The 16,379-nt window shown below is 41.3% G+C and overlaps 1 protein-coding gene across 2 annotated transcripts in view; it reads left to right on the plus strand.

The window, feature by feature from the left end:
* LOC137631601 (rotatin-like) overlaps positions 1–16,379 on the plus strand; it is a 133,268-nt gene extending 116,889 nt beyond the window's left edge. For both annotated transcript variants that reach the window (XM_068363469.1, XM_068363468.1), the window contains exons 30-35: positions 12,067–12,276; positions 13,320–13,521; positions 14,452–14,693; positions 15,127–15,264; positions 15,393–15,516; positions 16,014–16,379. In XM_068363469.1, coding sequence (XP_068219570.1) covers positions 12,067–12,276; positions 13,320–13,521; positions 14,452–14,693; positions 15,127–15,264; positions 15,393–15,516; positions 16,014–16,234 — 1,137 coding nt within the window. In that variant the 3' untranslated portion in view covers positions 16,235–16,379. The remainder of the gene's footprint in view (positions 1–12,066; positions 12,277–13,319; positions 13,522–14,451; positions 14,694–15,126; positions 15,265–15,392; positions 15,517–16,013) is intronic.

Consider the following 16,379-nt stretch of genomic DNA (forward strand, 5'->3'; position numbering starts at 1 on the left):
CCACGAAAGAAGTTCAAGAAAAACTTGAATGATGATGGCGATGAATTTGCTGCACAGTAGAAATGATGATGATGAAGCTGATGATGTCTTCTACTGTGCAGCCAATAATAGTATTTTACGTCTCTTCAGACGGAGGTGTCTTTTCCTGGGACACCTCTTCAACTTCTTCCTGAGACACTTCTTCAATTTCTTCCGAGGGCATTGTGATCGGAAGTTGCTGCCGCTGCTTCTTTTATCGCAAGAGCATCCTGTAGGGAGCCATTTGTTCATCGATCTTGGTGCAGAATTGTAGAGAACGAACCATATCCTCGTCCCACTCTTGCGACATTTCTTTCACCTCATTCGCAAGCTTGCAGAGCTTGGCAAGCCGTTCTATAGTTAAGACCGTTTCTTCGACATTTTCTTGGATCTCTTCCTGTGTTTCACTGTCTTCACTGCCCGATTTCGTCAGGTCTTCGAGGTCTGCGGCCGCGTAACTTCTACCGTCTTTTAACATAGTATCGAGAAGCGTCACCTTCTCAGCAATCATCATTTTTCGGTGCTGTTTAGGCTCACTACCAGCCTTAGTAGAAGCAGAAGGCTTGGGAGGCATTGTACAGTAGGGTTTAACAGAAAGTTCAACTTAAAACAGTCGCACACAGCACAGATTCAACTTCACAAACTTAAGAACGTCTACTCAGCAATACGCGGAAAGAGAAAGTGAACGATGCAGTCCCGCGAGAACTTTGATGCTGCGGGTAGAAGATGCGGGCAAAACACCAATCACAGGCTAGATAACAAAACTTGAGTTTTGATTCGTCATCTATCAGCGCTTAAACCAATCACAACCCGTCTTATACAGTACTATGGTGCGTTGGTTACTCATAGAAGATGTCCCGCGCACACTGAACGTACGTAGATTAAGTACAATACCGTAATAATAATAAATAATGATAATAATACTGTACAGTAATAATAATAATAATAATAATGATTAATAATAATAACAATAATAATTTTATTAACAACAACAACAATAATAATAATAATAACAATAATAATAAAAATTTACGTACGTACGCTATTTTACGCCTCTCTCTCTCTCTCTCTCTCTCTCTCTCTCTCTCTCTCTCTCTCTCTCTCTCTCTCTCTCTCTCTCTCTCTCTCTCGTACGCTTACAGTACTTATTCGAAATGTGATTTTTGCAACAAAGAATATTATTGGATGCAGTACTGTACTACGTACGTATACATACAAAAGATTCATGGAAAAGAAGCACATCCATTACAGTACACACCATTCTAATATGGTATGACTGCATCTGATTTGCGTTTCATGTTCGATTTAATTTTACTACGTACTGAATTATCGTATGATCACATTCTCTTTTCGTGTTTTATTTCTTTCTGTGCTGAATTATATATCATATGTAATGCAATGAACAATCAGTAAGAGCAGATATTACTATAATTACAGTATTAATGGAATTACAGGTAACAAAATATCGTATTTGGTTATCTTCAGATTTCGCGGTATTTTCGAATTTTCCGGAAAATCCGCGATATGTATATATATATGGGTTATGGGAAAACCCCGCGAAGTGGTGAATCCGCGATTGTCGAACCGCGAAGTAGCGAGGGTTCACTGTAATATTTTATGAAAGAATTTCTTTGATAGTCTTCGTACTGTTTTCAAAGATGAACTAACGTTTAGTTTATTTATGCTACGCAGTTGTTGACGTTCAGGACGTTCAACATGCGCTCTATCGTTACGATAGAGAGAGAGTGTATCACGGTTTCACTTTGCAGTAAGAGTAAATCGATTCTGACGTTTTGTTCATTCTTTCTTAGCTTAAATGTTTTAAATTCTATTTTAAAGGAACTTTTTATTTGAAAAACCTTTCAGTTTTTTCCTTTAGTCAAATAACATGTTTTTTTTTGACGAAATATAATTGGGCTCTTCTCTTAGGTGCGAAATCAAGAGAGAAAGAGAGAGAGAGATAGAGACGGAGGGAGAGAGAGGAGAGAAAACGTTCCGTTCAAGCGGGTAACGTTGTTCTCGAGTTACTCTCGTCCCTAGTCTCTGTACGGGGAGGAAGGATAAAACGTTTTTAGTTTTTTATTCTCGTCCCCAGGCTATGTGCGGTGAGAGATTGAAAACGTAGTTATATGAACTAGTGTTTAGTCTCTTTCCCAGCCACTGATTTTTTTTATCTTAAAATATGTTTTCTGTTTTTTGCTGGTATTAATGAGCTTGCATTATACGACTGATTTCGCAATTACTACCTTTTAATGAAGGGTAGAATTGCGTGTTTCAGGTAGAAATCAGTAAAAGTTTCGATTTCAGTGAAATAAGTGCAAAACAGAAAATCGAAGTGATAAAGTGATATGCGCAAAGTGTTACAGTGTTGCGTCCGAGGGTTCGTCTGTTCGTGCCTGTCGTTCACCTAGTCCGGGACCTCTTGCATGCTCCCAAGCCCAGGGGAGAAGTAATGTCAAACGACTTATGGGTTCGAGAGGCCTTGATCAACGAACAGACGTTTTCCCTCTATGGTATCGGGTGTATCTTACCAAGATCTCCCCTACCATAAGACGAGAGAGACGTTTCTCCTCGTCATCCGAAGGCTTTTCGCATAAGAAACCTGTCGCAAGGTTTCGAAGCCCTTAAGCAAAAGTCAGTCCTTTCAGGACAGGTCCAGCGTCCTGGTTACAACCATTAGGACAGCTCTGACACTATGCAGTCATCGGATAACTGCTCGCCGCCTAACAAAAGCGTAACACAGACTCCGAGAGTCTTTTTTTTGTTGGCAAAGTGTTGCGGTCACAGACGTTACCCTCGTCTCTTACCACAACCATTTCCGTTGATCCTTAATGGGTTGTATGGCAAGACATGCAGTATATGCTTGCCTCCCTTATGGAAGACTATTCTGCCGATTAGTCCGTTGAGTCTAGCCGTTTATCTCATCGATATCCTGGCTTTCAGCCAACCTTACGTTCCTTTGTGCTTACTGTTGACGTTGGCGTAGCTTAGTCACGTCAGTCAGGTTGTTTAGAACCACACTCGATGCGGTCTCGTGTGGTTTTTCAGCCGCATTTGGACGTTAGGCCACTTGCTGATGCTCCTGTTGACGTTCAAGACGTTCACTAACAATCGGAGTTGACTTGTTTTGACGCTGTGCGTCAACCTCCGCATTCTAGAGTCGTTTTGACTGCTCAGTCTAGGCAGTCAAAGCAGTCTCGAGTGGACGCTGTGCGTCCTCACGCACCTGTTGTGGTTGACAGTTCAGTTGTTGACAGTTCACAGACTGTCAAGCAGTTACATGACGTTGCGTTCTGGTCCGCTACTAATGCACCAGTGAGTGTGGACTCTGCTTGTAAAGCATTGCCACCACGGTAGGTCTCTCCCTTGCTTGAGACTCAGCTTTTATCGGACAAGGTTCCTGTAGATGAGGAAGTTGCTGTTCCCCCTCCTACTGATATTCCCTTGAGGACTCTGTCAGATGGAGAGGATCCTAAAGCTGCTTAGCCCCCTATGGACTTTAATTAAATCATGATGATTTTTTTTAAGGATCTTTGTCCGGATCTTTTTGTAACTGCTGCTCCTCGTTCGCCTAAACGTCAGAGCTTACACTAGGCCTAGCTACTTCGAAGCCGTTGTTTTTAAGCTAGTGCTCTCTCGCTCTCCTAGAGAGCTTTACGTTGGCTAGGCGACTGGTTTTTCACCAGGAGGAGTTTGGGGGATACAGCCTTTGCTTTCCCTTCTTTTAAACTGGTTTATAGAGCGAGAGTCTGATATGACACGAGAGAAGTTCTCGGCTTGGGAGTTCATGCCTCTGCCCAGATAGACTTCTCAATTCTCGTAGACTCTCCCTGGCGCCTGGCCAGGAGACGCACCAAGTTGTTTACAGGTCAACTTCACAGCTGTTTTCGAGCCTTTGAAGTTTTGCTGTACAATTATGTCATGCATAACAAGGCTTTCAGGGATGGTAAGCGGTACCGCCTCAGTCGCTAACCCCGTCTGTTGCCACACCTGCTCCCGTAGACCCTAAATAGGCTTTGCTGCAAGACATGCAGTCCAAGCTTGCGTCCTTGATAGAGGACTTTAATGCGGAGAAGGTTGCTACCGAACCTTCTGGCCAACAACCTTCCAACCGGTCGGTTGTGCGCCCTGTTGACGCTGAGGTAACCTACTCGCGTCTGCCAGTTGAGGTGGTTCCTCCACCGATGCGACCCAGTGTGGGTTGCCAGCCGCACGTTGACGTTAAGCGACGCTCGGAGGTGGTTGTTGACGTTCAGGACGTTCAACAACCAGCAGAGGTGACTTGTTTTGACGCAGTGCGTCAACCTCAGCAACCCGGTAGGGTGTTGACTGCACAACCCAGACGGTCTAGACAGTCTCGGGTTGACGCTGTGCTTCCTCGCGCACCCATGGTTGTTGACAGTTCACAGACTGTGCAGCAGTTCCATGATGTTGCGTCCGGCTCCGTCACACATGCACCAGTGCGACCGGACTCAGCGAGCCAGACGTTGCCCACTCCGTTGCCGTTTCCTCATCAGTTTTCGGATGAGGAACCCTCTGATGAGGACGTTGCTGAACAACAAGACGATCAGCCCCTAGAATAGATCAAGCCCTGCTATCCATCCAGAAGATGCTGAAGAAGGAACGCTGCTCAGTCAGGCTGTGGATGAGTTTGGTAGGGACGCTGTCATCCGTGGAACAATTTGTGTCACTAGGAAGACTACACCTCCGTCCTCTTCAATACCATCTAGCTTTTCACTGGAAAAAGGACAAGACGCTAGAAGCGGTCTCGATCCCGGTTTCCGAAAAGATAAAGTCTTGTCTGACTTGGTGGAAGGACAATATCAACCTAAGAGAGGGTCTTCCCCTGGCTGTTCAGACTCCCAACCACGTTCTCTTCTCGGACGCATCGGACGTGGGCTGGGGCGCGACACTAGACGGTCGGGAATGCTCAGGACTGTGGAACTCGAGTCAGAGGAGCATGCATATCAACTGCAAGGAGCTGTTGGCAGTACATCTGGCCTTGAAAAGCTTCAAGTCTCTCCTTCGAGGCAAAGTGGTGGAAGTTAACTCGGACATCACCACGGCCTTGGCGTACATCTCCAAACAAGGAGGTACCCACTCACTGACGTTGTACGAGATCGCAAGGGACCTGCTCATCTGGTCAAAAGGTCAAGACATCTCCCTAGTAACGAGGTTCATCCAAGGCGACTTGAACGTCATAGCAGATTGTCTCAGTCGGAAAGGGCAAGTAATTCCAACCGAATGGACCCTCCACAAGGATGTGTGCAAGAGACTTTGGGCCACTTGGGGTAAAACCTTCCATAGATCTCTTTGCAACCTCGCTGACCAAGAGGCTTCCAATCTATTGCTCTCCAGTCCCGGACCCAGCAGCAATACATATAGATGCTTTCCTCCTAGATTGGTCACATCTGGATCTCTACGCATTCCCACCGTTCAAGATTGTCAACAAGGTACTGCAGAAGTTCGCCTCTCACGAAGGGACAAGGTTGACGTTAGTTGCTTCCCTCTGGCCCGCGAGAGAATGGTTCACCGAGATACTTCGATGGTTAGTAGACGTTCCCAGTAGTCTTCCTCTAAGGGTAGACCTTCTACGTCAGCCACACGTAAAGAAGGTACTCCAAAGCCTCCACGCTCTTCGTCTGACTGCCTTCAGACTATCGAAAGACTCTCGAGAGCTAGAGGCTTTTCGAAGGAAGCAGCCAGTGCGATTGCTAGAGCAAGGAGAGCTTCTTCCATTAGAGTCTACCAATCGAAGTGGGAATTCTTCCGAGACTGGTGCAAGTCAGTTTCTGTATCCTCGACCAGTACCTCTGTAGCTCAAATAGCTGTTTTTCTCTTATACCTGAGAAAAGGACGATCCCTTTCAGCTCCCACTATCAAGGGCTACAGAAGCATGTTGGCATCGGTCTTCCGGCATAGAGGCTTAGATCTTTCCAAACATAAAGATCTGCAAGACCTCCTTAAGTCTTTTGAGACCACCAAGGAGCGTCGTTTGGCTACCCCTGGATGGAATTTAGACGTGGTACTAAGATTCTTCATGTCAGATAGGTTTGAGCCGTTACAATCAGCCTCCCTGAAAGATCTCACTCTTAAGACACTTTTCCTGGTATGCTTAGCCTCGGCTAAAAGAGTCAGTGAGATTCATGCCTTCAGCAAGAACATAGGATTTTCGTCAGAAAAAGCCACTTGTTCGCTACAACTTGGTTTTCTAGCCAAAAATGAGCTGCCTTCTCGGCCTTGGCCTAAATCTTTTGATATCCCCAGCTTATCGGAGATCGTAGGCAATGAACTAGAAAGAGTCTTATGCCCTGTTAGAGCTCTTAAGTTCTATTTAAAGCGTACTAAACCTTTACAAGGCCAATCTGAAGCTTTATGGTGTTCAGTTAAGAAACCATCCTTGCCTTTGTCAAAGAATGCTTGGTCAGACTTTATCAGATTGTTAATACGAGAAGCTCATTCACATCTGAGTGAGGAAGACCGAACTTTGCTTAAGGTGAAGACGCACGAAGTTAGAGTTGTAACAACTTCCGTGGCCTTTAAGCAAAATATATCTCTGCAAAGTATAATGGACGCAACCTATTGGAGAAGCAAGTCAGTGTTCGCGTCATTTTACTTGAAAGATGTCCAGTCTCTTTACAAGAACTGCTACACACTGGGACCATTCGTAGCAGCGAGTGCAGTAGTGGGTGAGGGCTCAACCACTACAATTCCCTAATTCCATACCCTTTTAATCTTTCTCTTGAAATGTTTTTATTGTTGTTTTTTGGGTTGTCCGGAAGGCTAAGAAGCCTTTCGCATCCTGGTTGATTTGGCGGGTGGTCAAAGTCATTTCTTGAGAGCGCCTAGATTAGGGGTTTTGATGAGGTCCTGTTGTATGGGTTGCAACCCTTGATACTTCAGATCCTAGGGGTCGATCAGCATCCTAAGAGGATCGCGAGGCTCCGTAAGGAAGACGTACTTAAAAGGCAGAGTAATTGTTCAAGTCGACTTCCTTACCAGGTACCTATTTATTTTGTTTTTGTTATTTTGATAACTTCTAAAATGAAATAAAAACTCTTAGCTCATAAAAGTGTAAACATATATTGCTGGTCTCTACCCACCCCCCTGGGTGTGAATCAGCTATATAATCACCGGCTAAGTTAAATATTGAAAAATGTTATTTTGATAATAAAATAAATTTTTGAATATACTTACCCGGTGATTATAAATTAAAGGACCCTCCCTTCCTCCCCAATAGAGACGCAGTGGGACGAGGAGAAAATTGAGTCTTTGTTTACATTGAGTACTGGGTATCTGGACGACAGATGGCGCTGTTGGGCACACCCGCAACCTGTGTAGCGATCACTGGCGAGTTTTTACCGTAGAGTTGTCTGTCGGGCAACAGAGTTGCAGCTATATAATCACCGGGTAAGTATACTGTATTCAAAAATTTATTTTATTATCAAAATAACATTTTTATAATCAAAATAACATTTTTCAATATTTAACTTAGCCGGTGATTATATAGCTGATTCACACCCAGGATGGTGGGTAGAGACCAGTAATATATGTTTACACTTTTATGAGCTAAGAGTTTTTTATTTCATTTTAGAAGTTATCAAAATAACAAAAACAAAATAAATAGGTATATACCTGGTAAGGAAGTCGACTTGAACAATTACTCTGCCTTTTAAGTACGTCTTCCTTACGGAGCCTCGCGATCCTCTTAGGATGCTGATCGACCCCTAGGATCTGAAGTATCAAGGGTTGCAACCCATACAACAGGACCTCATCAAACCCCTAATCTAGGCGCTCTCAAGAAATGACTTTGACCACCCGCCAAATCAACCAGGATGCGAAAGGCTTCTTAGCCTTCCGGACAACCCATAAAAAAACAACATTTCAAGAGACAGATTAAGAGGATAAGGAATTAGGGAATTGTAGTGGTTGAGCCCTCACCCACTACAGTACTGCACTCGCTGCTACGAATGGTCCCAGTGTGTAGCAGTTCTTGTAAAGAGACTGGACATCTTTCAAGTAATAGATAGCAGGGCTTGATCTATTCTGGGGGCTGATCGTCTTGTTGTTCAGCAAAGTCCTCATCAGAGGGTTCCTCATCCGAAAACTGATGAGAAAACGGCAACGGAGTGGGCAACGTCTGGCTCGCTGAGTCCGGTCGCACTGGTGCATGCGTGACGGAGCCGGACGCAACATCATGGAACTGCTGCACAGTCTGTGAACTGTCAACAACCATGGGTGCGCGAGGAAGCACAGCGTCAACCCGAGACTGTCTAGACCGTCTGGGTTGTGCAGTCAACACCCTACCGGGTTGCTGAGGTTGACGCACTGCGTCAAAACAAGTCACCTCTGCTGGTTGTTGAACGTCCTGAACGTCAACAACCACCTCCGAGCGTCGCTTAACGTCAACATGCGGCTGGCAACCCACACTGGGTCGCATCGGTGGAGGAACCACCTCAACTGGCAGACGCGAGTAGGTTACCTCAGCGTCAACAGGGCGCACAACCGACCGGTTGGAAGGTTGTTGGCCAAAAGGTTCGGTAGCAACCTTCTCCGCATTAAAGTCCTCTATCAAGGACGCAAGCTTGGACTGCATGTCTTGCAGCAAAGCCCATTTAGGGTCTACGGGAGCAGGTGCGGCAACAGACGGGGTTAGCGACTGAGGCGGTACCGCTTACCATCCCTGAAAGCCTTGTTATGCATGACATAATTGTACAGCAAAACTTCAAAGGCTCGAAAACAGCTGTGAAGTTGACCTGTAAAAAACTTGGAGCGTCTCCTGGCCAGGCGCCAGGGAGAGTCTACGAGAATTGAGAAGTCTATCTGGGCAGAGGCATGAACTCCCAAGCCGAGAACTTCTCTCGTGTCATATCAGACTCTCGCTCTATAAACCAGTTTAAAAGAAGGGAAAGCAAAGGCTGTATCCCCCAAACTCCTCCTGGTGAAAAACCAGTCGCCTAGCCAACGTAAAGCTCTCTAGGAGAGCGAGAGAGCACTAGCTTAAAAACAACGGCTTCGAAGTAGCTAGGCCTAGTGTAAGCTCTGACGTTTAGGCGAACGAGGAGCAGCAGTTACAAAAAGATCCGGACAAAGATCCTTAAAAAAAATCATCATGATTTAATTAAAGTCCATAGGGGGCTAAGCAGCTTTAGGCTCCTCTCCATCTGACAGAGTCCTCAAGGGAATATCAGTAGGAGGGGGAACAGCAACTTCCTCATCTACAGGAACCTTGTCCGATAAAAGCTAAGTCTCAAGCAAGGGCGAGACCTACTGTGGTGGCAATGCTTTACAAGCAGAGTCCACACTCACTGGTGCATTAGTAGCGGACCAGAACGCAACGTCATGTAACTGCTTGACAGTCTGTGAACTGTCAACAACTGAACTGTCAACCACAACAGGTGCGTGAGGACGCACAGCGTCCACTCGAGACTGCTTTGACTGCCTAGACTGAGCAGTCAAAACAACTCTAGAATGCGGAGGTTGACGCACAGCGTCAAAACAAGTCAACTCCGATTGTTAGTGAACGTCTTGAACGTCAACAGGAGCATCAGCAAGTGGCCTAACGTCCAAATGCGGCTGAAAAACCACACGAGACCGCATCGAGTGTGGTTCTAAACAACCTGACTGACGTGACTAAGCTACGCCAACGTCAACAGTAAGCACAAAGGAACGTTAGGTTGGCTGAAAGCCAGGATATCGATGAGATAAACGGCTAGACTCAACGGACTAATCGGCAGAATAGTCTTCCATAAGGGAGGCAAGCATATACTGCATGTCTTGCCATACAACCCATTAAGGATCAACGGAAATGGTTGTGGTAAGAGACGAGGGTAACGTCTGTGACCGCAACACTTTGCCAACAAAAAAAGACTCTCGGAGCCTGTGTTACGCTTTTGTTAGGCGGCGAGCAGTTATTCGATGACTGCATAGTGTCAGAGCTGTCCTAATGGTTGTAACCAGGACGCTGGACCTGTCCTGAAAGGACTGACTTTCGCTTAAGGGCTTCGAAACCTTGTGACAGGTTTCTTATGCGAAAAGCCTTCGGATGACGAGGAGAAACAACGTCTCTCTCGTCTTATGGTAGGGGAGATCTTGGTAAGATACACCCGATACCATAGAGGGAAAACGTCTGTTCGTTGATCTAGGCCTCTCGAACCCATAAGTCGTTTGACATTACTTCTCCCCTGGGCTTGGGAGCATGCAAGAGGTCCCGGACTAGGTGAACGACAGGCACGAACAGACGAACCCTCGGACGCAACACTGTAACACTTTGCGCATATCACTTTATCACTTCGATTTTCTGTTTTGCACTTATTTCACTGAAATCGAAACTTTTACTGATTTCTACCTGAAACACGCAATTCTACCCTTCATTAAAAGGTAGTAATTGCGAAATCAGTCGTATAATGCAAGCTCATTAATACCAGCAAAAAACAGAAAACATATTTTAAGATAAAAAAAAATCAGTGGCTGGGAAAGAGACTAAACACTAGTTCATATAAACTACGTTTTCAATCTCTCACCGCACATAGCCTGGGGACGAGAATAAAAAACTAAAAACGTTTTATCCTTCCTCCCCGTACAGAGACTAGGGACGAGAGTAACTCGTGAACAACGTTACCTGCTTGAACGGAACGTTTTTTCTCCTCTCTCTCCCTCCGTCTCTATCTCTCTCTCTCTTTCTCTCTTGATTTCGCACCTAAGAGAAGAGCCCAATTATATTTCGTCAAAAAAAAACATGTTATTTGACTAAAGGAAAAAACTGAAAGGTTTTTCAAATAAAAAGTTCCTTTAAAATAGAATTTAAAACATTTAAGCTAAGAAAGAATGAACAAAACGTCAGAATCGATTTACTCTTACTGCAAAGTGAAACCGTGATACACTCTCTCTCTATCGTAACGATAGAGCGCATGTTGAACGTCCTGAACGTCAACAACTGCGTAGCATAAATAAACTAAACGTTAGTTCATCTTTGAAAACAGTACGAAGACTATCAAAGAAATTCTTTCATAAAATATTACATTTAAAAAGTTTTAAATCCTTAGCTCTTTAAAAGCTAATTACGATATAAAGGGCTCAACGTTGATTAACTTCGGTTTCCAAGTTAGGACCGCCTACTCTCAGGAAAGGTCGCATATAAACAAAACATTAAAATTTATTTTTATATGTTTATAATAAATGGAAAGTTAATCGAAGAGGCCTAATAAAGGCGGAGAGATATAAAATATATAGAGGAAAATCTATAAATAATTTATAACGTGATAAGATAATTACTAAAAGCCTAAACACACTTCCGTCTAAGGGAAGGGTCGGCCATTTAAAAGTGAAAGAAAGTCCATACTCTCTTTGTCACCATAATTAAATCTATCCAAAACGAGTTCAAGATTTAAGATGAAGATAAAACACCTGCATAGCGAAAGCTCAAAACTAGAATATAGTACTTCACCAAAAAGATGTGAAAAACTCCAGTTTAGCAACAGCGAGTAAAGTACGTCTTGTCGACACCTCGACAGAGAGAAAATTGAGTCTTTGTTTACATTGAGAGCTGGGTATCTGGTCGACAGATGGCGCTGTTGGGCACACCCGCAACCTGTGTAGCGATCGCTGGCGAGTTTTTCCGTAGAGTTGTCTGTCGAGCAACAGAGTTGCAGCTATATAATCACCGGCTAAGTTAAATATTGAAAAATGAGAAAATGTAATGAGAGCAATCAAGTACCATACCTGTTGACCTGACTTTGTATGTTCTGATTGAACTTTGGCATTTTCAAGGCTACACACAGATTTAGTTTATTTTTTTTATAAAGTAATTACAATATTCAGTTTACCATTATTGTATAACAGTTTTAAGTTGACAAATGAGTCATCATTTTAGTCTAAAACAATCTGTACCTTTTAAAGCATTTTTTTTCATTATCTCTACATGATTTCTTGCATATTATGGTTATACTATTACACCATACAAATACTTCATTTATATGATGAATATATTAAAAAATCTAAAACGTGTTTTGTTTTAACTTTATGACCTTTTTTGGTTTTTATTTTCAGAAAAGAGAGCTCTCCTCAGTAGAATTAGAACATCAGACATTATTGCTGGAGGGCATGAAGTTAACCCTACTACTTTCCCACAGTGCAAAAGAGGCAGCGCATCATTACCGTTTATTTTTTATGCCAGTTCTCCTGAAGCCTTTTACTGATCTTCAAGTAAAAATTCAGGCTGTAAATCTTCATATTACTACTCAGCTCATGAATAAGAAGGTAATGACTGAAGTTTTTGTTTCTTAATCGAATTGAATCTATAACTAATTTACGGGAAATCTCAGCAGAAAAAGATGGATGAGAGTTGTTCGAAATTGTAAATCTTTTTCTGCATTTTGTCTTTGATTTTTGTAATACCATACAGGTGGAAGTCATTAACTTAAAATAGCTGCCATATCATATATGTAGGGTACAAAATAGAGGACCTCCATATATGAGGTCCTCTATTGCTTCATAATGGATCCACCAAGGACAATTTCCTGTAAGAGGAACCTTCTTAAAATATGTTGTCCTTAGATAAGGGTTAAGAAAACTTAAGTTCAGTTCTCCTGTAGATCTGTGGTGTCATGTTACAAAGAGCTTGGAATTAAGATCACCTTGACCCCTTAGATTAGTTACAGCTCTTGTGTTGTCAATGGTAATGGTTAATATATGAGCCTTGATTCCTACCAAAATGCAGTCACATGGAGGTACTACTTTAGGTGTAGGTGGCTTATTAAGGGATTTTGACGAAGGAAAAATAAATTTTGGGCGAGGAACCTGTGTCGCCAAGTGAAAAGCTCCTCTAGCACCACTTCTAAGGCATAGTTATTGCTGAATATACCAGAGAACTAAGAGATGCATGGAATGCCATAATAAACCGAGCTCGCTCATTCTTGTGTGTCGGTATAGAAAACTAGGGCGTGGCTTATTAGAATGCTTTATATCATGTTGTACAGGAACTTTATTATTAACCATTGGATTCAACCTCCAACCTTGTGGGGAAATATAAATCCCGAATTCAAAGAGTTCAGAGTTTGAATTAAGGGGAAAAGCATAGAAAACTAGAGGACAAAATGTAGAACAGGTGTCTTAATCCTTCAATTTTAAATTTCCAAAGACATTAGTTACTATGAAACACAGAACTTTGTATCACTTATTTGGAAAAAATCTTAATCAGTATTCATATGACTAGAAGTTAGTACAATGCACATCATATCTTCATAGTTTTAGATAAATTTTTTAAATGGAATAAACTTATAACTGTGGTAAACGCTCCCCAGGACCTTAAAGAACCGATCCAAGAAGTAATTCAGCGTTTAGAATTAGCCACAAACTGGGTGGATGGAAGAGGCCCATGGACGGTTACTATTGCAGAATCAATGTTACCTCTTCTCCATTGTCTCTGGGTGCCAACGCTCCGCACGCCGGCTCTTTTGACTGTTACTTTAAAGTTCGTAATGTCAGCTTCAGCTCATCATCAAGGTAAAGATTTGTTTTTATTAGGATTATTGATTGATTATTGGATATCATGTTCTATATAGTGTGTTCATTGATGTGAGACTCAATAATTTTGATGAATTGTGTTAATTTTATAATAAGATAGATATGTAAATTGGATTTTTTTTATTTAATTTTTTTGACATTCAATCATATATGTACTTGTTTATGGGTATCTTCTATTGTGAGCAATGGTGGTCAAAACTAAACTTCAGGCTATTATAGAAGTGATTGTTTAATGGAAAACCTATCAAATATAATCAGCCGTATTCACAGAGTCAAGCTCCTAACAAGCACATCTTCACGATATAATTTTATGTATCTTTCAGTGCGTGAGCATGATATGAGCAGTGCTATAATTCTCCACAGTATGCTTCAGCAGTTTGGATAATGTAACTTATTCCTGTAAAGTTATATTCCTTACTGCTTTTTGCCCAACTTTTCATTTCAATTTCCTGTTAAGATTTTCTGAATAAACTCCACATTCTTTTCATGGTTCTCCCACATAAAGTGTGTTTATATGGACTGGCTACTTAGACATTATTATTATTATTATTATTATTACTAGCCAAGCTACAACCCTAGTTGGAAAAGCAATATGCTATAAGCCCAAGGGCTCCAATAGGGAAAAATAGCCCAGTGATGAAAGGAAATAAGGAAATAAATAAATGATGAGAATAAATTAACAATATATCATTCTAAAAACAGTAACAGCATCAAAACAGATATGCCCTATATAAACTATTAGCAACGTCAAAAACAGATATGTCATATATAAACTATAAAAAGACTCATGTCAGCCTGGTCAACATAAAAACATTTGCTCCAACTTTAAACTTTTGAAGATACCTTGTCTCTTCTGTAAGTAATACATATTAATTTTAGAATAAAACTTTTTTTCACGCTTATTTTCAGCCTGTCTGTATTTAAACCGAACAAGCGGAATGCCAGGCGTACTTCTTAGTGCTTCTAGGACAAGTCATCCTCTTCTTGCAAATATTACAACAGTTGTTTGCCAGCAGTTGTCAAGGTATCTTAATAACAACAGAGGCTCTGTTCTGGAATTCAAAGATCTTCCGACAGAAATTATGGAAATCGCTGTCTCTCTGTTAACTAATTGTGCCAGATTGCAGGAATGTATTTCTGTGATGATCAAAGTAAGTAAACGATATTATTTTTTCTTGTGTTATCAGTAACTAGTTCTTATTGTCGTGTCTGAAATGAGTGTTATTTTTTTACTTATGGAAAATTATTTAAATCCATTTGAAATATACTCTATCTTTTATGTACAAATCTCTATTTTGAAGATAAAGTTAAGCCTCTTTCCTTGACTCTTTTTCTTCTTTTACGTTCTGAAATTTCATCCATCTTTTCATCACTTTTCTCATTCATGCTTTTAGTAAACTTTTCTAAGGAGCAAACAGGTACCTTTGTCTGAACACTCAAACTTAACTCTCAGATATTCTTAATGTCCTATTTGCTCCAAAGAATATTTTGCTTTGAATAGTCAGGGTAATTTACTGAATTTTAATACGTCATTCAAGATAAATAAATAGTGATGATGATCCTGAATCTGATTCTTACCTCCAGCATGACTTGGTGAGCTCCGTAATGAAGTGGCTAGACAGTAAACATGCATATGAAGAGGGCATGTCCGTCACGATACCTATACTGAAGTTGTTAGTTGTTTTGCTTTCTCATAAGGAATCTCAGATGGCAGTATGCAAGGTAGGGTTAGTTGCATATTATATTATGAGAATCAGGTAATCGATCCATTTTATGCGTGATATTGTTGTAGAAGTAATCAATATGTGAATATTTTATAGTTACTGTACTGTTAAAGTTTTTGTTTTTAGTCTAACAGATGGGTTAGCACTCTCCATGGTCTGCTTCAACATGCTTCCTTACTGAAGGAGGCTTTGACTGCTGTTGCAAATATGTCTCAGAACCATCATGCTGCTCGATGTATTCTTGGTTCAGGTAAGCCTGTCATTTAAAAATTTCAGCTTTCTTTGAGTTCTTAGTTTCTTTTACTAAAAGGTAATGCCCAAGTAAATTATGTCTTTTTATTCTTGACAATGAAATATTATAATTATCAAATCTTTATTTGATAATAACATTAACCCTTTTACCCCCAAAGGACGTACTGGTACGTTTCACAAAAGCCATCCCTTTACCCCCATGGACGTACCGGTACGTCCTTGCAAAAAAATGCTATAAAAAATTTTTTTTTCATATTTTTGATAATTTTTTGAAAAAATTCAGGCATTTTCCAAGAGAATGAGACCAACCTGACCTCTCTATGAAAAAAATTAAGGCTGTTAGAGCAATTTAAAAAAATATACTGCAAAATGTGCTGGGAAAAAAATAACCCCCTGGGGGTTAAGGGTTGGAAATTTCCAAATAGCCTGGGGGTTAAAGGGTTAATTTGGTTATACTTTGCTTTATGGTAGTTCGAATTTTGTTTTGAATTTCAGAATTTTTTGTGAACGATGTCGTATCTCTGGTTAGACAGCATGAGAGTGAAGAAGTGTTAAAGCTTGCATTGGTGATCATTTGGTCCTTGATTGCAAATAACAAGAGAGGCCAAGCTATCCTTAAACGTTTTCCTCTCCAACCTGATCTCAAATATTTGATTCAGATACAGCATAAACATGCTAATATATGTGAGATTGTGCTCAATATTTTGAATGGATAATCTGTTTTGTAAGTACGTGCAGTCATAATTAGTACTTTGATATAAATCTTTGTATTACTGTACTTCTAAGATTAGTATCAACTTGTTTATAGCTTTTTTGATAATTACAATATTCAGCTGTACCAATGAAATATATTTTTGTTAT

This window comes from Palaemon carinicauda, chromosome 40, assembly GCF_036898095.1.
Source record: "Palaemon carinicauda isolate YSFRI2023 chromosome 40, ASM3689809v2, whole genome shotgun sequence".
NCBI classification, from domain to species: Eukaryota; Metazoa; Arthropoda; class Malacostraca; order Decapoda; family Palaemonidae; genus Palaemon; species Palaemon carinicauda.